Source organism: Silurus meridionalis, chromosome 20, assembly GCF_014805685.1.
Source record: "Silurus meridionalis isolate SWU-2019-XX chromosome 20, ASM1480568v1, whole genome shotgun sequence".
In the NCBI taxonomy this organism is placed as follows: domain Eukaryota; kingdom Metazoa; phylum Chordata; class Actinopteri; order Siluriformes; family Siluridae; genus Silurus; species Silurus meridionalis.
Genome location: NC_060903.1, coordinates 6,100,046 through 6,127,102, shown reverse-complemented (window position 1 = coordinate 6,127,102; position 27,057 = coordinate 6,100,046). Strand labels below are relative to the sequence as shown.

Genomic DNA, 27,057 nt, shown 5'->3' with positions numbered 1-27,057 from the left:
TTGATTGCACATGTATAGCTGTATTTGTGAGCTTATAAGAAAAATCAAACACTGGCTTCGGGAACAGTTTTCTTACAATACCATCATTATTATTTACAAACGCATCTGTTTTGATCAATTGGGTACATAGCCATCATATTGAACATACTGGTGCTATTATATTATATACTGTAAAGAAACCATTTTTACTCAGATATACAACTTAATTATTTATTAATGTATATGTGTTGGTACTGGGAGAACAAACACTGTATATGAACACAACATATAATTTATTTTCATAAGAATTATGAAACACACAGGACTGTATTTGAGATGTTACAAAAGACAAAATGGTTGGAAAAACAAACACACTTTCTTGAACCATTGCTCTTTGCATTAGATGGTCTTAATAGAATACATACTCCATATTTTTAATTCGTTTCATCTTCAGTAACCGCTTTATCACCAATTAAAGACTCTGGAGGAAAAACCATTACCATGCATGTGAAAGATGAATTTGTATTAATGCATTTACAACCATGCATTTTCAGCATTCATGCTTTCACTATTAGTAATTGAATGGTCAGGAACATGGTTTGTTTACATGGGCTACTAGTATATCAATATTAATAATTATATTTAGGTTACTAGAACCAGTTATATGTTTTAGAAATGAATTGATATGAATGGAATAAAAGTATTTCCAAAAAATTTATTATATTATATATTATACACATCAATTGCCTTAACATAAAAACAAAAACAAAAAATAAGTTCCGTTTTCGTCAGTTTATTTATCGCACTTATCCTATGTGGTTTTACATTTATCTTTACTTTTCTGTATAATTTATTTCGATATAGCTGCCTGTGTTTTTCCCCTTATTAACTCAAAACATATGCAAATATCCATAGTTTCCTGTTTTTGCTTCATGTACCAATATATTTTATAATCATTTTAAATATAGATATTTTTTCTTATTTTCATTAGATGTGATCTTGTGGTTTTTCTTGTTGCTTTTCAATTTTGATTGATTTCTACTGTTTTGTTGTGTTTGGTTTGAATTTATTTGCTTTAATATTCATGGTTTATGAGAGGAAGATCTAATTTCCTGTTCATTTAGTCCTGATACAAGGACTCTATTATTTAATGTGCTGAAGAATTACACCTCATCCTTGTTCTTTGTGAGCCCTGCTGACTCCACCTGGACTAGTTATCAGTTTTGATACACAACTAACGTGAGCCAGTGGTTGACAATGAACTGATTCAGACAAAGAAAATAATGCAAATAGAAAAAGGCAAGATGGCAATTTTGTAAGTATAATGAGACCATGAGATCAATTTACTGAAGTCTCTGTAATTGAACATGAAGCTGCTTTTGTTTGAACTTTGGTTTTCAGGTTCTGCAAAACACAAACGAGAATTTTTTCTTGACAAGCAAAACTAAAATTGTCAAAAAAAACAACAACAACATAGAAGTGCAAAAAGATTGTCTAATCAGTTGATGTAGGACATCATTTCCTGTCTTTCTGATGACAAGGCTGCAAATTACACCAACCCAGCATGGCCATGTGCCCAGTAATCGGGTCGCCATGGTGATGCTCCTGATCTCCATAACTTCGGTTGTGGTGTGGGGGGTCCATATCAGCATATTCAGGCCTGATGGAAACTATGTTGGTTGGTGTCTCCATATGCCTATCCATGGAGGAAACTGGATGCAGACTATGGACCTCTACCACAGAGCGCAGTGAGCGAGACTGAACTGGAGGGAACACATAAAAGCAGGAGTCTACATTAGTGAATTAATAGTCATCTCATAACCTTTGGTAAGTGCTTCTGCATCCAATCTGGTCAGTATTCAGTCCAGAGTGTTCCAATTATGGGATTGGAACATGCTGGCCATTTCACATATCAGGCCCCTATCACTGACTGAGCACCTGAAAGAACTCATCAAGATTAGCTGGTATGGGATGAGTCATGCTGGAATTGGCAGAAGTGCTTGAGGGAGCAGGAGACTGGGAAACAAGCCATTGGGTCAGAGAAAAAAAATCAGCATTCATTTACATAGCAGACATCAAATTTGGGTATAAATCACTAGCCAATACTTTGACACTGAAATTAGAAACATGGTCAAATGAAATACTGGGACAGCCTTGGTTGTAAGGACGAGGAATAAAATAATACATAAAATAATACAAACTTGAAACTGTATCAAGTTTGACAGTGCAACTGATCTCACCCATTACCAAAAAGAAGGGGTTTGATAGAAGATAAAAAGTGTAGCACTAGGTGTTTTGCTTTTCTGAAAAGTTTTTGTAGGTTCACCTCACCAGGTGACCAAAGCTGATTGGCATTCCGTAGTTGTAGTTCTCTCTGTTCACGCTAATTTGAGCGATGATTAAACAAAAGCAGAGTAAAGATCAAGCACATGAGGGATCCGAGACACATGAAACAAGCAACACGCTGTACTGCGTAATCATATGAGTTACTGTGGCACAAGCTCGATTACCGCCACTTCTTTTAATTCCCTCTTCAAATACACTCTAGTTTGGAAAAACACTACAATTATACCAAATTAAAGGGCATTTTAAAAGCCATTTAATTTGCATTCAAAGTATTTGTCATTTATAGAGTTAAACCCAGTCCTATGATTCGATGGCTCACAAACCTCCCAAGTTACCTTGGGGAAACTACTTGCTCATTTTTAGCCATCATTTATAATATATATTCTGGACAGTACTTATATGTGTTGAATAAATGATTACTTTCTAAATTGCTAATATGTTCCCTGTGGTGAGCACAGAAATCATTTGGATCCATGGGAAAAAATACAATTCTGGAATAATTCATGCTTTAAATTTTTTATGTTGCTTCAACAAACCCCTGCTAATAAACTGTCCAAATTTATATTAGTAAATGCGTAAATTAGGCATAATCACAAAGAGCCAGTTTACCAACAATTCAATTGCCTAATGATAATGATAAAGATAAAACCTTGCTAGATACAGTTATTTTATAGTTTTTATTCAGTGTGTAATTTTCTCACACACTGAATGCCATGGTTTGATCAAGTCATTATACTAAAGCATGTTCAATTCAGTTTATCATCAGATATCGGTAACATGTGAAATGTCTCAAATGTTCCTGCACCAGAGGTGGAATGAAATCTTTACATTTCCCTCATTTTCCCTTTTTGTTAACCACATTTTAAAATCCTTGAACTCCAATTCTGCTTTTCAAACATGATATTTGACAAACCTTTAGTTCACAAAACACATACCTTTGGCTGTGCTAAACTCTGCTTGATCATCCGCCCTGCTGGGGGACAGAGGTTGGAGCCTGGGGAACAGGATAAGAGAAAAAGACAACAGTAGCACCTAGAAGAAAGGAAGATCAGGAAATTGAATATGAGCATTAACATCCTTGTTGCCGTTATCCGTTTCTTATCAACTCGTCATCTAGTGTGTGGATTACGCTATCTTCATGCTAATCCCGGTCTTCTTTGCAGTTAGATACAAACATTTTGGGTTTGTCGCATGTACAAAGTGTTGTTTACACTTCATATAGTCTATTTTTATCCACTGCTTTTTTTCTGCTGTATGCTGCTGTCTTGTTGCACTATTTTCTTAAGTTGACTGAACACCACAAAAAAGTTGACTGAAATTTGCATTTTTTTGTTGCAAATTCCCAGGTTTATGAGACTATTATTCCCATATACAATTTGTATGACTTCTAATTAATTTATTTCCTGTTGTTTCGTCCCTCGAGAAAGCTTGTTCGGGGATGTAACTGAATTGTGGGAAATGTAAAAACGCTATGCATCCACTAGGTACTGCATTTGCAGTTCCGCAAAAGTTTTCGCATCCGAGCTCATTTGATTTCCACATCAGTCTTCCCACACCACTTGATACATAATTCATGTCTTATATCAAGCAGCTTGAATACTATGGGATAATGAGGGCTTTACTCTTGTACTTATTAATAAACTTCACATCTAGGGCATGATGCCTCTAAGGAGAAGGATGAAGTCAGAACTGCAGTGTAGTGTCTGGCATACATGAGCATCCATTGCATTATATGGATTTGCCGGTAACCACATATCAGGATGAACAGGATGGGGATGTTTAAAAAAAAAATCAAAATCAAGTGGAGGCGCCAAGCTTTTTGAATCATAATGAGTCAAGAGTTGTGACAGCGTGACTTGTACTGGTGAAAAAGATTACACAGTACATTGATGTGTGTTTCATGGAAATGTTTAATGACTAGCACAGGAAGTCTAATATAAATGCGTTTCGATTAAATGTGAGTAGTTTTCCAGTATGTAAACTATATAACATTCCCTTGGTAGCATTGGAAAAACCCTAGAGTTGTTATTATAGATAAATGCTTGAAAAAAAACAGTTGAGCTCCAGTGACAATAATAACTATGTTTACTTTTGTCAATATATTATACCAGAACTTATATCAGAACTCTAGAACAGGCCAATCAAGATCTTTCATTCCAAACCATGTGCACCATGATTTTATAAAGCTGGCTTGTTCTTTTGTTATATTTGTTGTTTAAAACGTGATCATTCTACTATTGATTATGAAACCTATGTGGAAAACAGGAACATCATTCACAATCTGATGAATCTGATGAATGACTAAACTCAAATCACTAAAAGGATTGTTCAGTAGATGATCACTGTATAGGATTTCTGTTCTTTTTATCAATGCATGACAAACAATTCATATGAAAGATTCACCTCAATTTATTTGTATAGAACTTTAAACAATGGAAATTGTCCCAAAGCAATAAAAAAATTGACTATGATATATAAATTTGAATATCACACATTTGTCCCTGTAAGTTTATCCCTAATTATCAAGCCAGAGGCAACAGTGGCAAGGAAAAATCTTAGATGGTATGGGGAGGAAACCAGATACAAAAAGGAACCCTGTCATCATATGAGTGACACCGAATATCCATTCATTATAGTTGGATCATTGTTGAGGTTATCAATTGTTGACTGATGGAGTGTAAAACTGTTTGTGACAGTTGTAGCCCTAAGCCATTATAGCAGAGCAGTATATATTAGCTCCATTATATTCCAGCTCCATCTTCATAGTTTTTGAGTTTAACACTACAAATAACTGCATATATTTTTAGGCTGTTTAAGTAAAGACATCCGAATACTGGTGTTTTTATATCCCTTGTCACATTGTCACTTACCAGGATACATGTGCCAGTCTGAGCAGGCTTGTTAGAGCCATTCATGATCAGGGCTTGCAGCCTTCGTAATTGTTCCATTAGAGACCTGAGAGGGAGAAAAAAAATGGATTGAGCAAAAAAAGTAAGAGAAAATGTTCTTTCAGTGTAATATCAAAAAATAACTTCTTTAATCACCTATGTGGCTTTGGATTTGTGAATCAGTATTGATTTCATGGGCTGGAAGTTTGACTTAAGGTTATTCTTTTAAGTATTTCGGAGACGTGCTGATTGAAATCCGGAATACAATTTAATTTTGTATTTCATGCTTGTAGGAATAATCATGAAATAATTTCTAGTTTAAAATGGTGCACTGAATGTTGATCCGTTGTCGAATACTTCTGCCGTGATGTGATTCGCTGGCGTTCATGCACCATGAATTTTAGGACATATCGTTGTACTAGACAGAAATTTCCCAAGGCATCAAAAGCACCTGTATTAAGTTTACTACTTTCCAAAAGTTTGGTGAATTCACCAACGAGAAAATGGAGACTGCAGGCTTATGCCATACACCAGTAATTGTCTTTACCAGACTTTTATACATTTTTTAAAAGATCGGTAATGCCCTTTATTATGTACCTTCATGTTTTGCTAGCTAGTGTCAGCTAGGATCAGAGGAGATGGTGGAAATAGTTGAAGAAAGCAACAAATTAATCAATTGGCTGTATAGATGAACTATTAGGACTGGGCAAAGCTAGGATGCTAAGACTAACGGTTAATCATTTCATCAATTTTGAAGCCATTTAAGTGTTTCATGCATTTCACAATGAGAACATTGACCTGTCATTGCAAAACCTATACAGTATGTTAACCTGTGGTCAATTAATCTATGCAATTTGGCTGATCAATGATCAGTTTTTGCAAGGGGTGCTTGAAACCCCCATATTGACACTTGCAGCTTTAGCAATACTTAGGCATTCTCAATCATTTATGAGGATTTTAAGGCATTTAACTGTTCCAGTGACCTACGTCCTTTAGCACCATGAGGCGCATTTAGCAGCAAGGGCCTGATGGCTTACTTGCCGTTTCTATAGTAGTTTTCTAACAGGGTTGGGTTGCTAGTCTAACGCCCACCCTGCTCCTTTCACGTGACTGTCTATGGCAATATACTATATGCCTATTCCCACAAATGAGTACCCATGAGAGGGTAAGAGCTTTGCTCGAGGGCCCAAGAGTGGCAGCCTGGTATGGCCAGGACTTAAACGCACAACCCCCTGATCCAAAGGCACATGCTTTAACCTCCTCCCGCACAAAACCTATACATAATGTTAATCTGCTGTCACATTATTTTGTCATTTGAAGAACCGATCACTAGAACTTGCAACTTTTATGTAAACGGTGCTTGGACCCCATAGATCGCCACTTGGGACTATATTTGCAGTGTTCTTATAATAGATTTGAATACAATTCAGTGTATTAACTTCTTGCCATTAAAAAGTCATCAGAATCACTGGGTTATTAATTTTTTAAATATAGGTAGTGTTCTTATGCTATTTTAGCAAATGAGCTCATTATAGATTTTTTTTATGTGTAGATTGTGTATGATTAAGTAGCCTTACGTGTTGTTTTTTTCCAGTTGAATCACTTTCTTCTGCAACTCCAAATTCTGGGCACTGCAAGCAGCCATTCTAAATAATACATCATGTCACCTATTAATAACTTGCACATTTATGGCAGGAACACACACACACACACACACACACAAACACAAACACACACACCATTCATGAATCAAATCCAGTACATCCTGAGCTTCTCATATAATTCAAGTCTGCTCCCCTTATATCTCTCACTGTGAGTGCTATCACACATGAACACACAATGAGGAGTCTAAGAAACCATAATTGTACTCTTAATGCACACCATATCCTTCTAAAAGTCAGTCAGTCAGTCAGGCAGCAGGAAATCAAATACAATACAATAAAGCCTTTCTTACATGTAGAAAGCCTGGCTTCACAGATTCACAGTTCATCTGGCCGATTTACACCCATACACATCTTTTCAATGCCATTCATCATTTATTTGCTTTCTTTGTTTTGTTTTTTTTTCATGTCAGACTTTTAAGATTGTCTTTCCATTGAGCAAAAGAGCACAAGAACTTACTTTCCCTCTAGGCCATCAAGATACTCTTTCTTCTTTTTTCTGCTCTCCTGTGCAGACTGCTTGTTACGAATCTTTCGGCGAACCTTTTTCAGGATCTTCTCTTCATACTAATGAATTGGCAGAAGCATCACACACGCACACACATTTACTTGCGTACTCACTAAAGCCAGAGACATAAAAAAACAGCATTACACTAGACTTAAGTAAATCTTGCACATAGTTTTGTGAATATTTCAGACACGATTAAAGGAAAGTTTCCTGAACCCACAAGGGAAAATCTGCCAATATGATGGATTAGAAATGATTCATCTCACGCCAAGAACTAAAAACTTTAAAACCCCAAACATCTTAACTGGATATTATTCTTATTCATATTTGCTATTTGGGTTCATTTCCTTCTGTATATAGTTTTTGCTTGTGATGAGTTTTGCCCCAAGCTGAATTGGGTTGAATCAGCTCTTTGATGCAATGATGCCAGTGTTATGATCAGTGTTATGTTTTCTGAGCTCTAGGATGATATGCTTACTTTTCACTTGCTTTTTAACATAAGCTTAAATTATTATTAACTTTTTTTTTCCTTCTGAAACACTCACAGTAACAAAAAAGCATAATTGGTTTACAATTCATCAGGTAAGTGACCAGACATAATTGCACAATGGCCTCTTTTTGGCATGTTCACAAAGCAATCAGGGGGGTAAAGGAAAAACAGACCCTGCATTTATTAACGTATGCGTGGTCGCACTATACAATGAAAACATCACTTTGATTGGCATTGTGTGTTTGTGTGTTTGGAGACAGTGAGACAGGTAATTTATGACCTAGTGGCTTGTTGTAATGTGTTGAAAGCATTCCTGCTCACTTTCCTTCAGTATTTACGAGGGTTATTTTTACCTCAGAGTTTTTTAGATTAGTCACAGGGTTGTGTGTATTTCCAGGTAAAAGAAAGTTCACCAAAAAACATTAACCTTTAGTACAAGCAAATTAATAACATTTGGAATGATTACTAGGTTTAAATTAGATTAAAGATTTATGAAAAAATATGTTAAATAACATGTTACCTTGGTGAGGGGAAGCTGGCTGGGGAGAGCCACTCCTTCCTTGGCTAAGAGTTTCTTCTCATCATCATTAAGAACAAGTTCCTCCAGCAAGTTCTGCGAGGGCTGCTTGGGCTGTAGAACACACATAACAATTTAAATTAATTCTAGTCTGAGATGGTTTCGAAAAGTTTCGAGACTAATTTTATAACACGCCAACAGATGGCAGCACAAGTCTGCACACACAGTCACAGGGAGCACCGACCTTCATAAATCAGTGTACCAAAAGACATCGTCCTGTGAACATCAGGAGCTGTGCAACTGTTGCTATTCTGACCATGTGTCTTACCACGTCGGCTATTCTTACCATGTGCGCACTCTGTCACTGAAATCTCCTCACACACAAGTTTCTCGCTGGAAACAACATCACCTCTCTCCCACACCCACCCTCCTCACCAGATTTGGTGTCAGCGGACTTCGCCTCTTCCCAGGAATGAAGATCCAGTTTGAAGGTCACCATTTTTTTGTGCCAATGCGGAGATCCATTGCTAATAGCAGAAGATTTTTACATGCTTCGAAAAGAAGACTTCTAGGACACATTCCAGAGGTGGCAGGAATGCTGGGAGCGATTTATTCTACTGTGCAAGGGGACTATTTTGAAGGTGATCTTATTGATACCACCTCATACTTAACGATTTATTTATTCCCCAGGGGCCATAATATGCAACTTTTACTTAGTTCAAGTTATTTCATAATTTACTATTAGCTATGATACCACAGGGCCTTGGAATTTCTGATTGATTAGGATGTATTTTTCCTTTTATATTAACAACTTATCCAGTGTTGTAATGAAACAGATTGCAGTGTTGCAACAGATTTACTAACAGTTAATAAAACACAAGGTCACAAGTCCAAATTGAGAATCAAGATCAGATTCTAGAACAAGCAAAGGTCAGGTGATGGGCAAACAGAATTAAGCAGGTCAGGCAAGGATCAACAACGTGACTCAAAACAGAAGAACAAGCACCGAATAATAGCTTGGTAAGGAGAAAAATGTACAGCTGAGCATATACTTCACAACGGCATAAACAAAACCTTTAAAACTATGAGTGTGTTTGGAAAAAGGGTGTGTTCATTCACTTTCACTTTAAGGGTGAATGAGAGTTGTGTAGTATGGTTTTGTAATGTAATGTAGGATGAGAAATCGAGTCCATGGGGGCCAAGATTAAAGGCTATGGGGTCTTTTGAATTGCACTGTGACATGACATACAAGGACTTGAAGATAAAGGACTTAAAAAAATATATAAAAAAATTAACCAGTGTTATTTGTTAATATGTTATAATGTGGTATAACTGGAATAAAACCCTTAGTAATCAATTATTTTCCGATAACATTTTCCTGTGCTGTTACATTTCCATATCCAAATAGAGCAGCATGCATTAAACCTGCACCTGCTTTATGTGTACATACATGTGATCCCTCTTCTCTGTAAAATATGCTTCACTGCAAAACTTCCACTAGTTTCGGCTTTGAAGTGTGCATTACTGTCTCTTAGGAAAAGGTATAATTTTCTGATATGTCAGAGGAGAGACGGCTTGCTCTCATCTTCTCTAAAATAAATAAAAATTTAATCTTGAGCCAGAAAACATTTACACAGGCATTCTATTCGATGTGAAAAAGCTTGAACACCAACCATCCCCTTGAGTCACTGGAACATCTGCTCTCCAGGTTAAATTTCTTAACTGTACACGTATGAGACTTGGTAGCCTTGTGATGCTTATTAACATCAAATGTACCACGTGTGCACATTTGCTTTGTTTTGTTTAGCTCTGTATCTTATAGCGACGGTATGTACATTTGTGAATGCGCTACACTCTGCTGAAGGTTGTCTAGGCCAAATGTGGCAGCATACAGCTGCTGTGACAAGACCTTTTCAAATAATGACATGGGGAGCAGCCAAGACTATCTAAAATGGGTTCAAATCCGAAATGATAATGAATCCAGGTGACAGCGAGACAGATTGAGAGTAGCTGATGACCGAGCTAACAAGCTTATGCTGGTGTTTCGTTTGTTTATTTATATTTTTGAATGATAGTGTAGAAAGGACATAATTGCAGACTGTCATCTGTGCACTAAATTCATTTAGCATCCAATTTAAAGGGGTTCAAAAATTGCACACATTTGTAGGCAGTGTCCCTGCAAAAATGCAGGTTTTAGCAGAGGAAATTAAGTGGTTTGAGTGTGTGTGTGTGTGTGTGTGTGTGTGTGTGTGTGTGTGTGTGTGTGTGTGTGTGTGTGTGTGATTATTTTAGGCAAGCAAATATCGTTAGGTCCGCCATCAAGCACCACTTGATGACTTTTCCCACATTTTAATTAAATAAGTATAATCGCAAACCAAACTCCATGAAAACGTGATTTGGCAATGAAAGAAATCGACCGGAAGAACTCGAGTGTCCAATACACGGTTCTCACTCAACCCTACTAAATATATGTGCTATGAACTGGAACACTGACAGCACCCCAGAATTCCTCACCCTACAGTGATCACTAATGATCTTGTGTATGATGCTCTTGAATAAACATAAAAGTGTGCCACAAAGTCTAGTGGAAAGTCCTCCCAGAAGAGTGGAGCTTATTTTAACATTCAGGAGAGAGGAAATCTGGTATGGGTACAAAGGATGTTCAAAGTAGTTAAAGTAAAGATGGCTGAATAATTCATCTGGAACCCTAAAGGTACAGTATAAGAGACTTTACATAAAGTCGGACTGTAAAAAGTACATTCGGAGTTCAGCATCCAATGATAAACAAAAGTTTGAGCATGCAAGTATAATATAAATAATATAAACAAAGATTGCTCTCCAAAGTTTAGTTTGACAAAGTGGCTGAAAGAAGTCTGAGAGCTTTGTATCTTTTTCAGCAAATCTTGTGAAATGATTAATGTATTGTCATAGCCAGAATCCACAATTCCCAGTTGACAATGTGGCCCACAAACATAGGCACCGAAAACAAAGAAATATCCAGCCGACACAAACCTATTGTTCATGTTCACATTTCCCTGATCACTGATCTCACACACCTTGAATCAATCACACTTACAAAATTTAAAGACGCTCACTCCGCCCTTTCATTGCAAAGTATACGACACTATAACAGTCTGTTGTTAATTCACTTTCAGATTTTGAACTCATTCTGGTTTTGACGTTTTGCTCTTGCCTGACCTAGGACATGGTGTTTGCCTGAATTTTTGCTGTCTTTGGATTATGTCTGTTCTGTCTGCTCTTTTTAAAAGACTTTAGATACCTCCACTTGCATCAAACTACATAGAATATGAAATGAGTATGGAACTGAATATAAAAAAACTCAAAGCTCATTGATCTGTGCATCATTTCTGCTGTCTGAATGCATCTAAATATTCCAGCAGTTCTGACAGGCATGCTTCTCACTCGTACATAATTACCAGTGGCTCAGAATAGCTCTAGTTTTGCAATGAATAGATGCACATTTACATGCTCATGTGTCATGTGTCTGGTACAGTCTCTCGACTCAGCGTTCTATTTAATTTCTTCCTCACTCTATGCTACTGTAATATGTAAACCTCATAACAGGCAAGTTATCGAATTATATAATAATAATTAATCAACAATTTACCAATAATTAAAGAAAAAGCTGATTCTTCTTTTTTATCAGATACATGTTTTTTAAATGCTTGCAGGAATAATTCACAGATCAGGTGGGTATTTGAAACAAAATGCTGCGATTGGGAAGTTTTTACTGTCATGTAAACCATTTCAAGGGCTGGAATTTATGCCAGTGGTTTTTTTAAGTGCTTCTGGAGGAATAACGATTGCATTCAGAAAAAAGAAATAAGTCCTCTATCCTTTCCTGATCATTTTCCTAAGTCAGAACATATTTCTAATTTAATTCAGAATCCGACAGATATGAATGTTTTGGGGAACCCTAATGTAAAATACACTACATATTTAGTCAGTTTCATAAGTTAAAATGGAAGTATGATGTTAAAATTATTGTAATACTTTAATGATTGATGCAATACACTTTTTTTTATAAAAAAAAGTTTACACTTTAATCATATCTTGATCCTTTCTAATCTATCGTGGTGCTGCACAAAGGCAAAATGAAAAATAAGTCCAAATACTTATGGATCTTACTATATACTGGTGTACATGAAAGGCAGGCAAGGTTTGTGTTGAGCAAAAGAAGCACACTCACAGGTTCTCCTAAATTAGAGAGGAGCAGGTCCTTCACGCTGAGCTGGAAAGCTGAAGAGGCTTCAGGGCTCAGATTTGTTGTTGGCACACACTGAGAATCCATTGAATTGTAGGACATACTCGATTCCCAGGCTTCTATGAGAAACATACACACAAACACACACACAGGTGTTAAATTCTTTTCAAAGTCAGAAGCATCTTTATTACCATCATTATTATTATGTGTTGCATGTTCAAGGAATTTGTTATGGTGTGCTGCTGCTATTTAAATACAAAAAAAAAACTATAAAAAACTATGAAAATAAAATAATAAATAAAGATAAAAACTCTGTAGTATTCATTATTATATTATTGATATAAGTACCATTCAATATGTACATCTACATAAATGTAAATATACATTTTCCACAATAATATTATTTGTAATTATATATATATATATATATATATATACAGGGAGTGCAGAATTATTAGGCAAATGAGTATTTTGACCACATCATCCTCGTTATGCATGTTGTCTTACTCCAAGCTGTATAGGCTGGAAAGCCTACTACCAATTAAGCATATTAGGTGATGTGCATCTCTGTAATGAGAAGGGGTGTGGTCTAATGACATCAACACCCTATATCAGGTGTGCATAATTATTAGGCAACTTCCTTTCCTTTGGCAAAATGGGTCAAAAGAAGGACTTGACAGGCTCAGAAAAGTCAAAAATAGTGAGATATATTGCAGAGGATGCAGCAGTCTTAAAATAGCCAAGCTTCTGAGCGTGATCATCGAACAATCAAGCGTTTCATTCAAAATAGTCGACAGGGTCGCAAGAAGCGTGTGGAAAAACCAAGGCGCAAAATAACTGCCCGTGAACTGAGAAAAGTCAAGCGTGCAGCTGCCAAGATGCCACTTGCCACCAGTTTGGCCATATTTCAGAGCTGCAACATCACTGGGTGCCCAAAAGCACAAGGTGTGCAATACTCAGAGACATGGCCAAGGTAAGAAAGGCAGAAAGTCGACCACCACTGAACAAGACACACAAGCTGAAAGCGTCAAGACTGGGCCAAGAAATATCTCAAGACTGATTTTCTAAGGTTTTATGGACTGATGAAATGAGTGAGTCTTGATGGGCCAGATGGATGGGCCCGTGGCTGGATTGGTAAAGGGCAGAGAGCTCCAGTCCGACTCAGGCGCCAGCAAGGTGGAGGTGGAGTACTGGTTTGGGCTGGTATCATCAAAGATGAGCTTGTGGGGCCTTTTCGGGTTGAGGATGGAGTCAAGCTGAACTCCCAGTCCTACTGCCAGTTTCTGGAAGACACCTTCTTCAAGCAGTGGTACAGGAAGAAGTCTGCATCCTTCAAGAAAAACATGATTTTCATGCAGGACAATGCTCCATCACACCGTCCAAGTACTCCACAGCGTGGCTGGCAAGAAAGGGTATAAAAGAAGAAAATCTAATGATATGGCCTCCTTGTTCACCTGATCTGAACCCCATTGAGAACCTGTGGTCCATCATCAAATGTGCGATTTACAAGGAGGAAAACAGTACACCTCTCTGAACAGTGTCTGGGAGGCTGTGGTTGCTGCTGCATGCAATGTTGATGGTGAACAGATCAAAACACTGACAGAATCCATGGATGGCAGGCTTTTGAGTGTCCTTGCAAAGAAAGGTGGCTATATTGGTCACTGATTTGTTTTGTTTGGTTTTGAATGTCAGAAATGTATATTTGTGAATGTTGAGATGTTATATTGGTTTCACTGGTAAAATAAATAATTGAAATGGGTATGAATTTGTTTTTGTTAAGTTGCCTAATAATTATGCACAGTAATAGTCACCTGCACACACAGATATCCCCTAAAATAGCTAAAACTAAAACTACTTCCAAAAATATTCAGCTTTGATATTAATGAGTTTTTGTGTTCATTGAGAACATGGTTGTTGTTCAAATTAATCCTCAAATAAAATTAATCCTCAAAAATACAACTTGCCTAATAATTCTGCACTCCTGTATATATATATATATATATATATATATATATATATATATATATATATATATATATATATATATATATATATATATATATATTTTTTTTTTTTTTTTTTCCTTAATTCCAATAAGAACACGAGTAAAGTGCCATATTAGCTTAAGCTAATTATAAATATTATTTATTATCTTCAGATTAGATTAAATTTGATTAGATGAGATTAGATTACATGGTCTCGGGATTTATGAGTTTTATTCATAATGGATAAGAATGATGATTCCAATCAGCCATTGTACTGACTCACAGGACTGTCACATGTCCCTAATCACTCACATCCGTTTCTTGTCATCCTTTATCATCACCGTTATCTCACATTTCACAGCACTCTTTGTCACAGGATTGTCTTCCATGTTTGCTGTGATTCCTGTTCTACAATTTAGGATATATTTATTGTCTCTTTGTTGTGTGCCTGGATTTCATGAAGATTATTTTATGTAACATTTTCTGCTTCCCACTTAATTTAATGAAACACTGATTAGGCCCAGTTCATCAATTAAAAGCTACAAACAAAACTAATGTTTTTTCCCCACAATTTAGGACATTTTTTACCTACAAAAAACATCAATCATGAATAAAGAGTGATTGCATGACTCTTATTTCTGCAACCATGCAAGATTTTGAGGTACTGATATTAAAGATTTGCAGATATTGTCTGTTTGCTTAAACGAAAAGTAATTTTTCCTCTTAAATTTTGTCTCTCACATAAGCAGTGTACGATGTTGTAGATTTGGGAGTGGGAGGTTTTTGGTAGTTTACAAAAAAACAAAGCTGCCTTGAATTAAGTGAATTGAATGATGAGATGGATTTGTTTTGTTTTAAAATATGTCGTGACTTTGAGAATATTGTCAAATACAATCCGATCACACGTTATGTATAATTAGCAATCATTTACAAGCGAGTGATCAACGGGTTTATGGATAATGAACTATTGCTCTGCTTTGAACTTCTACTACTTTAAAAGGTCCGTCGAATCTTACCTAGATTAATGGAAACATCTCGTTCTGCTGAGCTCGAGGCCCATCTGGAGTGCTGCTGCTGTAGTTGGGAAAGAGGAGGAGCAGGAGGAGAAACAGCAAGAAGATGTTGGTGCTGCGAGACAAAGCAGGAGCCCAGGAGCAGGTTAGAGGGAGGAGGAGGAGGAGGAGGAGGACTGTCCAAATGGTCTGAAAAGGGATCATCACTGATGCCGCTGTCGCAGGGGGATGGTGCCCAGAGGGGTGAGCTAGACCCTGATGCACTTTCACATGCATTCAGCAAAGAGTCCAGGAACTGATCGGCTCCATCACTGTTGGACAGTAACTGCAGGAACATACACGTGCACATGAAACACATGGACGTAACAGATACACAGAAGTAGGTCAGACCCTCATAATGATCCAAGGCTGTTTTCAAAGATTTTTTTTCCCTCAAAAGGCGAGTGGATGAAGAGACACTGCACCCACTACACTCTCTGTGAATCAGCCCTTGTTTTGCTTAAAGGATGACATCACTGCTGACTTGTTTAAAAGAAACGGAATTGGAAGATTAAAGCGCAAGATATCCACATTGTAAAAACGTACGCTTATTCTATGCAGAAGTTATTGAAACTTTCACTTTAGACTTATCGCATGCTGATATACTCACACTTTGATCCGGGAATGGCCAGGCCAGGTTAACATGGCCACCCTCGGGCTCTCCAGGAACCAAGTTCTCATGAGCCTGCTCAAAGAGGAGATCTAAGAGTTCCATCCCATTGAAACACTGAGAGTGACAGAAACAAAAAAATCGGTTATAGCTGACTAGAAGCTTTACAAAAGCTGTCCCTTATTTGGAAAGAAAACTGAATACAGTATAGTTTAAAAACTACATGATTAATTTTAGGCATGAACCCACAATCAAAGCAACAGAATCTTCACCTAAATGGTTTTATTATGTATTCTATATTCACGTTTCCAAAATAAACAAAAGAATGAGTCATAACCTGGATACCTTACTTTTTTATTATACCTTATACAATTTCCTGATACATAAATCCATCATTCATCTTCCTTATTATCAAGAGCACTGACAAGTGTGTCCTGTTTTAAGAACATCGGACACAACTGACAATGAGAAATGATTTTAATCCGTGCCAATTAAATATCATATGGACAATGTGAATCAAAAATTATGTTACTAAGCATATTTAAAACACATTTATTGGCATCCACTGACATGCCATATTACTTTCATCTACATGGATTGAAGTAATGTTGCATCAGCGAGAAAAGACAAAAGCAAAAAGAATGTAAGAAATGTATGCATCCTAAAAAAAGAAAAGTATACAGCATTCGTTTCACACCTTTACACATTTCTTATCTTGAAATAGATGTGTCAATAGATTTCTGATTGCAGAGTATGAGCCTTGGGAAAACAGTCTCAAACCTATAAGCCTATAACCAATAAATTCACACTTTCCCCCTTGTGCAAATTTCTTCATTCATGGTTCTTCTACTCTTAATAGAAAGTCTATTTAATTCTGACTGAGAACTGTCAAGTGCCACATAGATCCTTCGTGTTATCGGAGATGCCATGATTGAGCAAATCTCTTGCCACTCTTTCACTGCTCGTAGTTTCTACAAAAAATGGTTTCAGTTTGATCGTTAATACTCGTCTGACAGAATGTGGTTTCTGTGATATCATTAGTGTGACAGGCCAAAATTGCATCATGTTCTGCACAGCAGCTGTCAAATCTCACAGACTGATATTATAGGTGAAAAAAGGAAACTGCATTTAACTCATGGTTCACAGCAGACATCTGTTAGAGATTACAGTGCCATTTCAGCAGTTTTATGTGTTCTGTATTGACTGAATTCACGGATAGAAGCATCTATAACTTCTGGATCTGCTGGAATCTTTCAGCAAATTGAATGAATTTCAAAAGAATGACCTTAGCAGAAAGATTGCAATATTATCATATTTTTTTATATATCCCACTTATCTGTGCTTCTGTATTTCCAGAATGGAGATCTCTCTTTCATCTCTTACAAAAAAAAAGAAACCATTGCCATAAAGTTCATGACTAAGATTCCATTTAAAATGAATAACAATCTTATAATTAACAGCTTTTTAAAAATATTTTTAGCTAAAATATAATCTAATTAGGTGAGATTTTCGATAAAGAATTCTTGATTAACATTTATGGGGCCAGAAAGTTGTAATGGTCAGTAATTTCAAATTTGTCCAATTTGTCAAGCTGTGTTTTTATCTTATTAACTTTAAGACAAATTTGCACATTCACAAATGCGCTACAATTGTGGTCAGCAATCACAGGACAACAGAGGCATAACTTGTCTTGATCTAGGGAATCCAGGTAGGTCTGGGGTTTATACTTTGCATCTTGCAGTTCCAAATTTTGATCATACATTTACTTCCAAATGAAGCTAAAATCTAACTGTATGATGTTCCTAGAATGATGGCAGCACTCAGTTCTGTAGACCCTCACTAATCTGTCAAATTTCATCTCATGTTGCCAAAAGGTTCTATGGGCTCACATAGAAAACATAGACATCAGCAGAAAAAGAAGAAGAAGAAGAAGAAGAGAGGAAGAATAAGAAGAAGAAAAAGAAGAAAAAGAAGAAGAAGAAGAAGAAGAAGAAGTAGAAGAAGAAGAAAAGGAGGAGGTAGAGGAAGGAGAATAAGGGAAAAAAAAAGAAATGTTAGAATAACAATAGGGTGCCTACACACCTTCGGCGCTTTGCCAACTAAATATGTGTTGCCTTTAATTAATATAAGTAATAAATATAAATAATTATTAAAGAATTTTTGCTCTGGCAATGATTGTAGTATTAGTTAATTTTGTTTTTCTAATAATAGTATATAATAATAGTATAAAAAAAACATCTTTTAAAGACAGGCAATGCATTAATATTGAAGATCATGTCGAATAATTGTATTGCAAAATTACTAATAAACTTTTTAACCAAAACTGTTGATTTTGCACAAAACCTTCAAGGACAATACAGAAAGTTTAGCAACTGGGGACTAATCACATGAAGGTCACCTAAGCTTTTAAACCAGAAGTGTACTGCTTTGTTTTTTAAAGCTGAATGTTATCTTCTGCCTAGCCAGCAGTCCTACAGCATGCATACTGTACTGATCATGCAAAGCTCAGATTGATAACGTTTATCTCTCGTGTACAATGGTAGCACAGCTGTTACATTCTTTGGGCCTTTGCATCGTTACTTGCAGTTGACTGAAGGCTCAACTGACCATTTCACATACAATTTCAAACAAAGTCATCTGGTCAATAAGCTATTCTGTTGTCTAAATACATTATGTCTTGCTTTTTTAAGCACATAAAGCTTTCGGTTTTTGAAAAGATATTTGAATGCATTCATATGAAAGTAAATGAATGCAAAAATAATACTGCTTTCAGAACTTGAATTGCAATTGATTTCGATTACATTTATATTATGACCTGATCCCGAGTAAATACAATTATCTCATCCATACAGATGAGCAGTAGATGGTTAAGGGTTTTGCTCTAGCGTCCAGTAGTTGCAGCTTAACAGGGCTGGGATTTAAACTCACAACTTTTTAAGCCAAAATCCAATGCCACCAATGAAGCTGTCACTTCCCACTACAGTCTCAGATCCTTGATGTAAAGTCTAAAAGATGTTTGATGTAAAGAGGTTTGAGTCAACACAAATACAGTGACCTATAGGATACACTGTGAAGTTTTTTCAACTCTAGTCAAATATCTCAAATCAAATCAAATCTAATTTTATTTGTCACATACATACAGAGTACGACATGCAGTGAAATGCTTTATACAACTGTCCGGCATGAGGGAATAGGATAGGGAGAAAAATAAAACAAAGAAAAAAAAGGCAGATAAATAAAGAGTATAATCTATGTAAAATATAAAATATATAAAGATATAACGATATATATAAGGATGTCCATCTTGTGTAGATGGAACTGTAACTAAGTAAATAAAAGTATAAAATAAACAAAACAAGAGAAAACGTAGCCGGAGCAGTCGTGACGGCAGCCGACCTCACCAGCGCCATCTGGGTTACTTGGTATCTCACAAATATTTTGTGTCCACTTGAAAAGACTGGCTCTAATCGTTTTATTCCTTTTACAGTTGGGTTTCTGCAACACCCCTAGATTTAAGATTATTGTTTGGGAAATGTGTGTTCTACAGTGTCATATTTTGGTTAATGAAACACTGACTAGATTAAAAATTGGGCTGAGGACAATTGTATATATTATAGGCTGATGTGTCATAATACTGCATACATCTTTATAGTAAGTGAAGGTGTTAAATGTACTAATGAACTAATAAGATTAAAGAGTTTGAAGCCCAGCACTATCAAGCTCAATGCTCCTGGGCCATTAAGACAGGTCCTTATCCTTCAACTGCTCAGAAAATTGTTGGTCGCTCTGAATAAGGGCATGTGCCAAATTCCACAAATGAAAATGTAAATAACGTTTTCCCTTGTGTGCATTTGTAACTTACTCAACCTTACTTACTCAAAATATTACTTACTTAAATATGGTTAACATTACCTTTCATTGCTACCAGAAATGTTTTGAGGGGGGCTTATTTTTTATATATTATAAGCACATGCTCTTAATCAATTTACTCTAAATATTACTTGACTCACTCTGCCAACTCTGTCTTAACCTCCTTTATCAAGTCTTGTTCATCTGATCTTTCCTTTGGTTCATCTACCTCTACATCACAATTGACTTCAGATCATTCACTCCATTTTAATTTGGTCACACACATAACCTTCCTTCTTTCTACCTGTCAGATCGATTTCTAACCATGAAACCTTGAAGGCACTAAAAGCGTTGTTATCTTGCCACTGACTGCTTCAGTGTCTTTTCACTGCATTGAACCAAGAGTCGCTAATGATCTTCTCTCTGCTGGCTTTGTTCCCTCACTCACACTTTCTGAAATTCCATAATTCCTAAATCCTTATTTACACACATTACTGTAATTTATGATTATTGTTTGGACAGTTTCACTACAAAACAATATACATTTTCTATTTTCCAAAAGGCCGTTTCTGCTCCTATTCATCCTACGCCTGTTATTTAGACACATTCAAGTTCTGTCAAAAGTCTAAAAGCTCACAAGTTTCTGTTCAAAACAAAAGGTCTACACGTTTCTACTCCTTCTACTCTACTCCTTAAAGGCCTATAAGTTTCTGCTCAAAAGTAAAACCCACAAGTTCCTATTCTAAATGAAAAATAAGCAAGTTCCTGTACAGTAAATGAAGAACATAAAAGCAAAAACTGTTTAGTAAAATATTTCTGTGTAGTGGTCAATACTGTCACTCCAGAATTATTTTTTAGAAACCTTACATCTAATCGAAAAACTATTATAAATGTGTTGAAAATATACAATACCTTGTCAAGAAGCAGAGTCATATTCACACGTTTGTCTTAGCAAAACTAGTTTATGTATCCATTAGGTAGTTTCTTTCATTTAGTGCTTTGTTCTGTGTTTTCTTCTAGGCCTTTTTCAGGTGCTCTGCGTACTAGGGTAAAGTCTGAAACACCATATCACTGTGTGATTGATGTGGGGATTCTTCATACTATTGGTCAGAATGCTATGATTGACAGGGAACATCACCTTTCAGACAATAGCTCATTCGTCATAAGAAAAGAACACCTACCTCCTGTGTTGTTGATGCACAAGATTTATGTTTATCGGTGGAGCCTGACTGTCTTATCTAACCTCAGCAGATGCAATAAAGGATGATTTCATTCCTCCTAGTTTGCATTTACTGGAACTTTCTATAGGTTAAGGCATGACATCATTCATAGTGTATACATGAATGTATTATCTTTTAATTATCTACATAAATGTATTAGCATTTATTTATGTATCAGCAAATAATTAAATACTAACTATTAGAATTTATATGAATTGTTATATGTATTATGTAATTATTATATTACTACCTGCCACACTATGTAATTATTATAATAATTATGTAAAAATAAAAATAAAAGAATCATCATGAATTCATGATGAATTTCATACAGCAGGATACTTGACATTCTTTTTTTACTCAACATCTTTAATGTTTTTTAATTTGCACAGTGGAACCTACAACATTTACTAAACACATTTACTAGTTAGTTATTTAGTTCAAGTTTTTACTGCCTGTGCTGTACTTTTGCCTTGGGTGGGGTTCCAGTCATTTAGAGGTCAAAATGATCAACCAAAACAGTGCAAGCAGGAAATAATCTTATCATTAATTTGTCCCTACTGTTATCAAGAACAAGCTTGACATTAAACACTCTGTCTTGTATTGAGTTTATCTTCACAGTAAAAATAATAGTTGGATAATATGCTGTAAGCTAATAGTTTCACAATTTCATAAACAAATGATGAGTCATACCTTTGTAAGAATTTGAATGTATCATATAGAACGTCTTTCCCAAAATGCTTTAAAACCTGACCTTTATTTCCCAATGCATATCACCACATACAGACTTCAGATTCTTACTAGTATTATCACAGTCATAAACATATTTCAATCTGACACAATAATCACTACCGGCTATACTGTACATGCAATCATTATGCATTCAGTCAGGATAAAGTATTGTCCATGAATCTGTGAACTATACATACCAAACCTTTTGTTATCATGATTTTATCCTGGGCCTGACTGTTTGTCTGTTTGAATCTGTTTTGACAGATTCTGCCTATCCTATGTTCCAATTTACAGATTTTTTTTGCCTATTGTTCAGGTACATTGTTACATAGATTTTGAAGTTGCTACACACATCAAAAAAAATTATATATATGTATAGAGTGAATTGACTAATTTTGAATCTTGAAAGTATTCTCATTCTTATGTACAGTACATTTACTCAAAGCTTTATCTTGTTTAGAGACATGGTGAATCTAAAGCCAATTTAATAATAATTCCAGGTTGATTAGTAACATTTCCATTTGACTAAAACTTTCTAAATTATTGCCCTTATGATAAAAATTGGCATTTCCATAGCCACTTCTTATTTTGTATAGCTCAGCAATCTTTTGCCACAACAATATTTCAATGTTTGGCCTCTATGTAATGAACGAATAAGGAAATGAAGATCTTCATCTCCAAAGCATGTAAACCATATCTGTAAGGATCTCACTTTGTGCACAGAGGCATTGCCATACTGGAACAGTTTTGGGTTTCCAAGTTCAGTTGAATGCAAAAATGTTGAGTGCCTCCAGCTTTGTGGTAACAATTTGGGGAAGAACCACATACAGCAGGAAAGGTCAGGTTACTCAATACTTTTGGCAATAAAGTGTATATCTTTTAATCATATAAGACAAATTTTCACAGCCTTATTTACTCATATTTATCCAGGGTGCCAATATTACTGGAGGGCACTGTGTAATCAAATTGGCATAACAAATCCAACTAGCTTCATGTTTCTGGACAGTGCACTATAATTATAGAATGCTCTAAAGTGCTGCTTTAGCCTTCCAATCAATTTTTCTGTTTTACAACATGATTATTATTACTAAATAAATCCTGTGGTTCACAAAATAAATGATCAACATTTGAATATTTTTTTACTTGTTTACTGACCAAACGATTGGCCATTTTGAGTCACTTTAAAGTAATACAATTAAAGTTTCTTCATGTGATTATTTTGTGGCACAATCTTTCTATGGAAATCAATGTATAGCTACACCTTTGTTTTCTATTAAACTAATTGTATAAAATGAACAGGTCCTTTGGCATTAGTGCATAACTTACTGAATATATAATCATATACTATCTATTTTTATATTTGTCTGTACAAATCTATAGATTCCTCTATTCATTTGTTCACAAAAACACTAGTTTAAATTCCAAACCATAATCCAAATATATCATTAGCAAACACAGCAGCATTGAAGCAACATTGCTTAACAAAGGCAAAGGCCACAGCAACACAATTAAACATTTTGAGAACACAGCCAGACTCTCTAAGGACAGACTGTGTGAGTGGGGTATATAAAAATGCTTTGAGCACCTCTGGTCAAATCGCATATTTTTGGGAAATTGATAAAACCATGGTGAAAAAACTATATATAAAAATAATTTCCTCATATTTAATAACTAGAAAATAAAAAGGAAAATACAGTAGACCTGTTTTTAAAATTTGAACCTCCTCTTATTTGTTAAAACTCAAATCTTAATTAACATAATTAACTCACTGAGTAATCTACCTTTTGAAACCTACTGCTTGAAATGTCTTTTAGAAATGGTTGTTTAAGGGCAACTGTGGAAATCAAGGTCTGAAAGACAAAATAGAGAGAACTGCTTATTTTCGGGCCGAAACGGCCTCGCAAAACTTATCAGTATCTGTAGGATGGCGCAATAATGATGATGCACTGTGATCATATAGAGCTGCATAGTTTGCACAAACTTGAGCCGCATGAAATAGTTATAGAGTCTGCATGGAGAAAACCTGACAGTGGCCTTCAAGTACAATATTTAGATGAGCCAGATGCATTTTGGCAAGTGTTGTGTAGGTGATGAATAAAGTAGCAGCAATTACTAAAAAAATAATGCCTTGTCAACTGTTTTCTTACGTGGCAATCAAAGAGGTTGTCAGCTGTAAGAGATCAAACATTAAGCATCAAAATCCACCATCAATTATTTCTCGAAGATGCCAGGCCAGAGGTTTGAAGTCTAGCAGGCTATGATGAACAGTTAGACTGCCTGCCCTCTTCATGCAGAGCAAGAGGGTAACTCAAAAGGAAGTATTGGAGGATACACAAGAAAGGCAAGCTTAAACTGTTGGAATGGTGTTCACTCAGCAGATAGTAAAGATGCCAGGCCTTAGGTTTGAAGTTTATTATGCCAGACTAAACAGGTAGGCTGCTTACTGATATATATAGAGGTGTGGAGTAGCTCAAGAGGACACACAGAAAGAGACACATGAACAATATGACTACTGCTAGTAAGAATTCAAAATATTCTCTTTCGTAAATGGCCAATTGGACATGGTTTTAACCTTCTGGAGGGTTTTCTTTTTTTAAAGTTTCTTGTTAAATGCCATTTCTATTGGATGAAAATTTCTAGCATCAAATATGAATCACTTGGCAGTTTCACAGGTATGCTTGCTTATATGCATCCAATTATCAAGTTCAGACACATCAAGGGTTTACTTGTCAACAGTGATTAAGAGCTAAGGGTTTCAGGATTGAGATTTACATGAAGTTTAATTGTTTGACTTGTTTTAATCATAACTGTATGAATTGTGGGATGTGTGAATTGAACGAAGACACTATACCCTTTGGCATTCTGTAAGGCACCCCAAGAAGTAATCCCTTAGCTGGTTACACCAGGGGTCCCCAAACTACAGCTCGTGGGCCGAATACAGCCTACCCCCACATTTAGAACGGCTCACTTAACAATGCCAGAGATATAGTTTAAATATACAATTACCTCATATCGTATTTGATGATAAAGGTGGGCTTTCAAACTATAATTTCCCCTCATTTATTAACATATTTTTATTTATTTTTTTTAGATTCACCCACGAATCAACAGAATACCCAGGTACATACAACATAAACGTATCTGTTTTGATTTATATGCAAAAAATGTTATTGTGATAGTAATAATGCACTTTTTAATAGGATTAATATCTTTAGTGCATAAGAAAATAATAAACTAGACTAGCATTAGAAAGCTTAATCAATACATTTAAATTATTAAAAAAACAAATTAATAATTTCAGATTACTCTAAAAAAAAAAAAGGTACACGCACTGTAGGGTGATTTCTTTATGTTTTAGTTTGAAATTATTCCAAACTTTCTGTTGTTTTCTTTGGCCTGAATCTATGGAAGCCCGTTTCCGACACATTCAAAAAGAAGTTTGCCTAATTGCGACTTTTTCTCTCTCGTAATTCTGGTTTCATTTTCAGTGTGTTTTCTCTCCATTCCTCCATTTTTCATTCTGCAGTGTTTCCATGTTTACCTGTCCAGAGCGCTCCGGAGTTTAGCGGGTGGTGCGTCAGTAATAATGATCCGTGGGGCAACACAGATTTTTTTGTATTCGAATTACTTGAGGAATCATTTCATCCCTAGTTTAAATGTTAAGCACAGTAGCCCACAAAAGGAGGACCTCCATGTTTTGTTGCATTTAATGGACTTCTTTTAATAATAGTTTAAAAGTTCTTAAACAATTCACAGTAATAAGACAATAATTATATGAAACACGGCTGTGTGACAGTAATACTAATTCAGTGCTGGTTATTTAATTCTAACAGCATGTTTATTATTTATATCTTCATTATTCATTATCGCAAATGTTCATACGTGTGTGTGTGTGTGTGTGTGTGTGTGTGTGTGTGTGTGTGTGTGTGTGTACATTAAAACAGCTATAAAAACATACATCTGTCACTAATTTTAAAGCTGTGGTTATATAACTTAAATCTGTGTTGCAGTAAAGAGGTCATATTCAAGATACAATTAAGTTCCATTTAGACACAGTGTTTATCTTTTATCTTGCAGTTACATCTAGACCACCCTTTATTTGGACAGAATTTATTTTTCTTTCATCGGATGACCCACTTTCTTCTCAGTTCATCAAGATATTTGTGAACAGAATCTAGGTTAGGATGTTTTTCCCCAGACATGAATGAGTCTTCAGTAGTTTGTGAAATCAGATTGGTGAACAGATTTGCGGCTCTGTGCTGCCATCTGCTGGTTATGCTTTTAAAACCAGGTGACATTTTTAACAATCTTGAACAATTTTGGGTGACCCTGCTTCAGATTTGTGTTCTTGGCTGATAGGACTGTAACCTTCTTGGTGGTCTGCTGCTGTTGTAGAAAATATGAGATATGAAGAATGTTTAAAAATCTTTGAATATCAGAAGTTTCTAAAATACTCAACTCAGCTATGACAGCTACACTATATTGTATAAAAGTATTTGGACACCTGATCTTATCTGTTATATGTGGTTCTTTTCCAAACTGTTTCCACAAATCTGGAGGCCCTCAATTGTACCGGACATCTTTAGATGTGCTCTAATAAAATTTTGCATTCGCTTGAACTTGGAAACCCAAACCTGTTCCAGCATGGCAATGCCCCTGTGCACAAAGTGAGCTCCTTGAAGATCTGGTTTACATGCTTTGAAGAGGAAGATCTTGAGTGGTCTGCTATAGTGCTCTGATCTCATCCCTTCACAACACCTTTGGGATGAATTGGAACGCTGCACCCCAGGCCTCCTCACTTCACCTCACCTTTATCAGTACCTGCCTTTCATAACACCCTTGTGGATGATGAACACAAACATTCATAAGCACACTTGTGGAACATCTTCCAGAAGAGTGGAGGGAATTATAAGAGCAAACTGGGACTAAATGTGGAATGTGATGCTCAAAAATCACATACCACCTTTATGACCAGGTGACCCAATACTTTTGGGA

General features: G+C 35.9%; 1 protein-coding gene across 2 annotated transcripts; it reads right to left on the bottom strand.

Moving 5' to 3' along the window:
- creb3l3b (cAMP responsive element binding protein 3-like 3b) lies at window positions 1-21,160 on the bottom strand. 2 transcript variants are annotated; one of them, XM_046875892.1, is made up of 10 exons: window positions 21,023-21,160; window positions 16,262-16,378; window positions 15,616-15,937; window positions 12,600-12,733; window positions 8,393-8,503; window positions 7,335-7,441; window positions 6,791-6,859; window positions 5,196-5,280; window positions 3,261-3,357; window positions 1-1,742 (listed from the first exon to the last, which is right to left on the bottom strand). In XM_046875892.1, the coding sequence occupies exons 1-10, from the start codon at window positions 21,041-21,043 to the stop codon at window positions 1,495-1,497; spliced, it is 1,311 nt and encodes a 436-aa protein (XP_046731848.1). In that variant the 5' UTR covers window positions 21,044-21,160; the 3' UTR covers window positions 1-1,494. The 2 variants fall into 2 exon arrangements, with proteins under 2 accessions (XP_046731848.1, XP_046731849.1); XM_046875893.1 differs by having other exon boundaries at window positions 12,600-12,730.
- Between the last annotated feature and the right edge of the window lie 5,897 nt (window positions 21,161-27,057).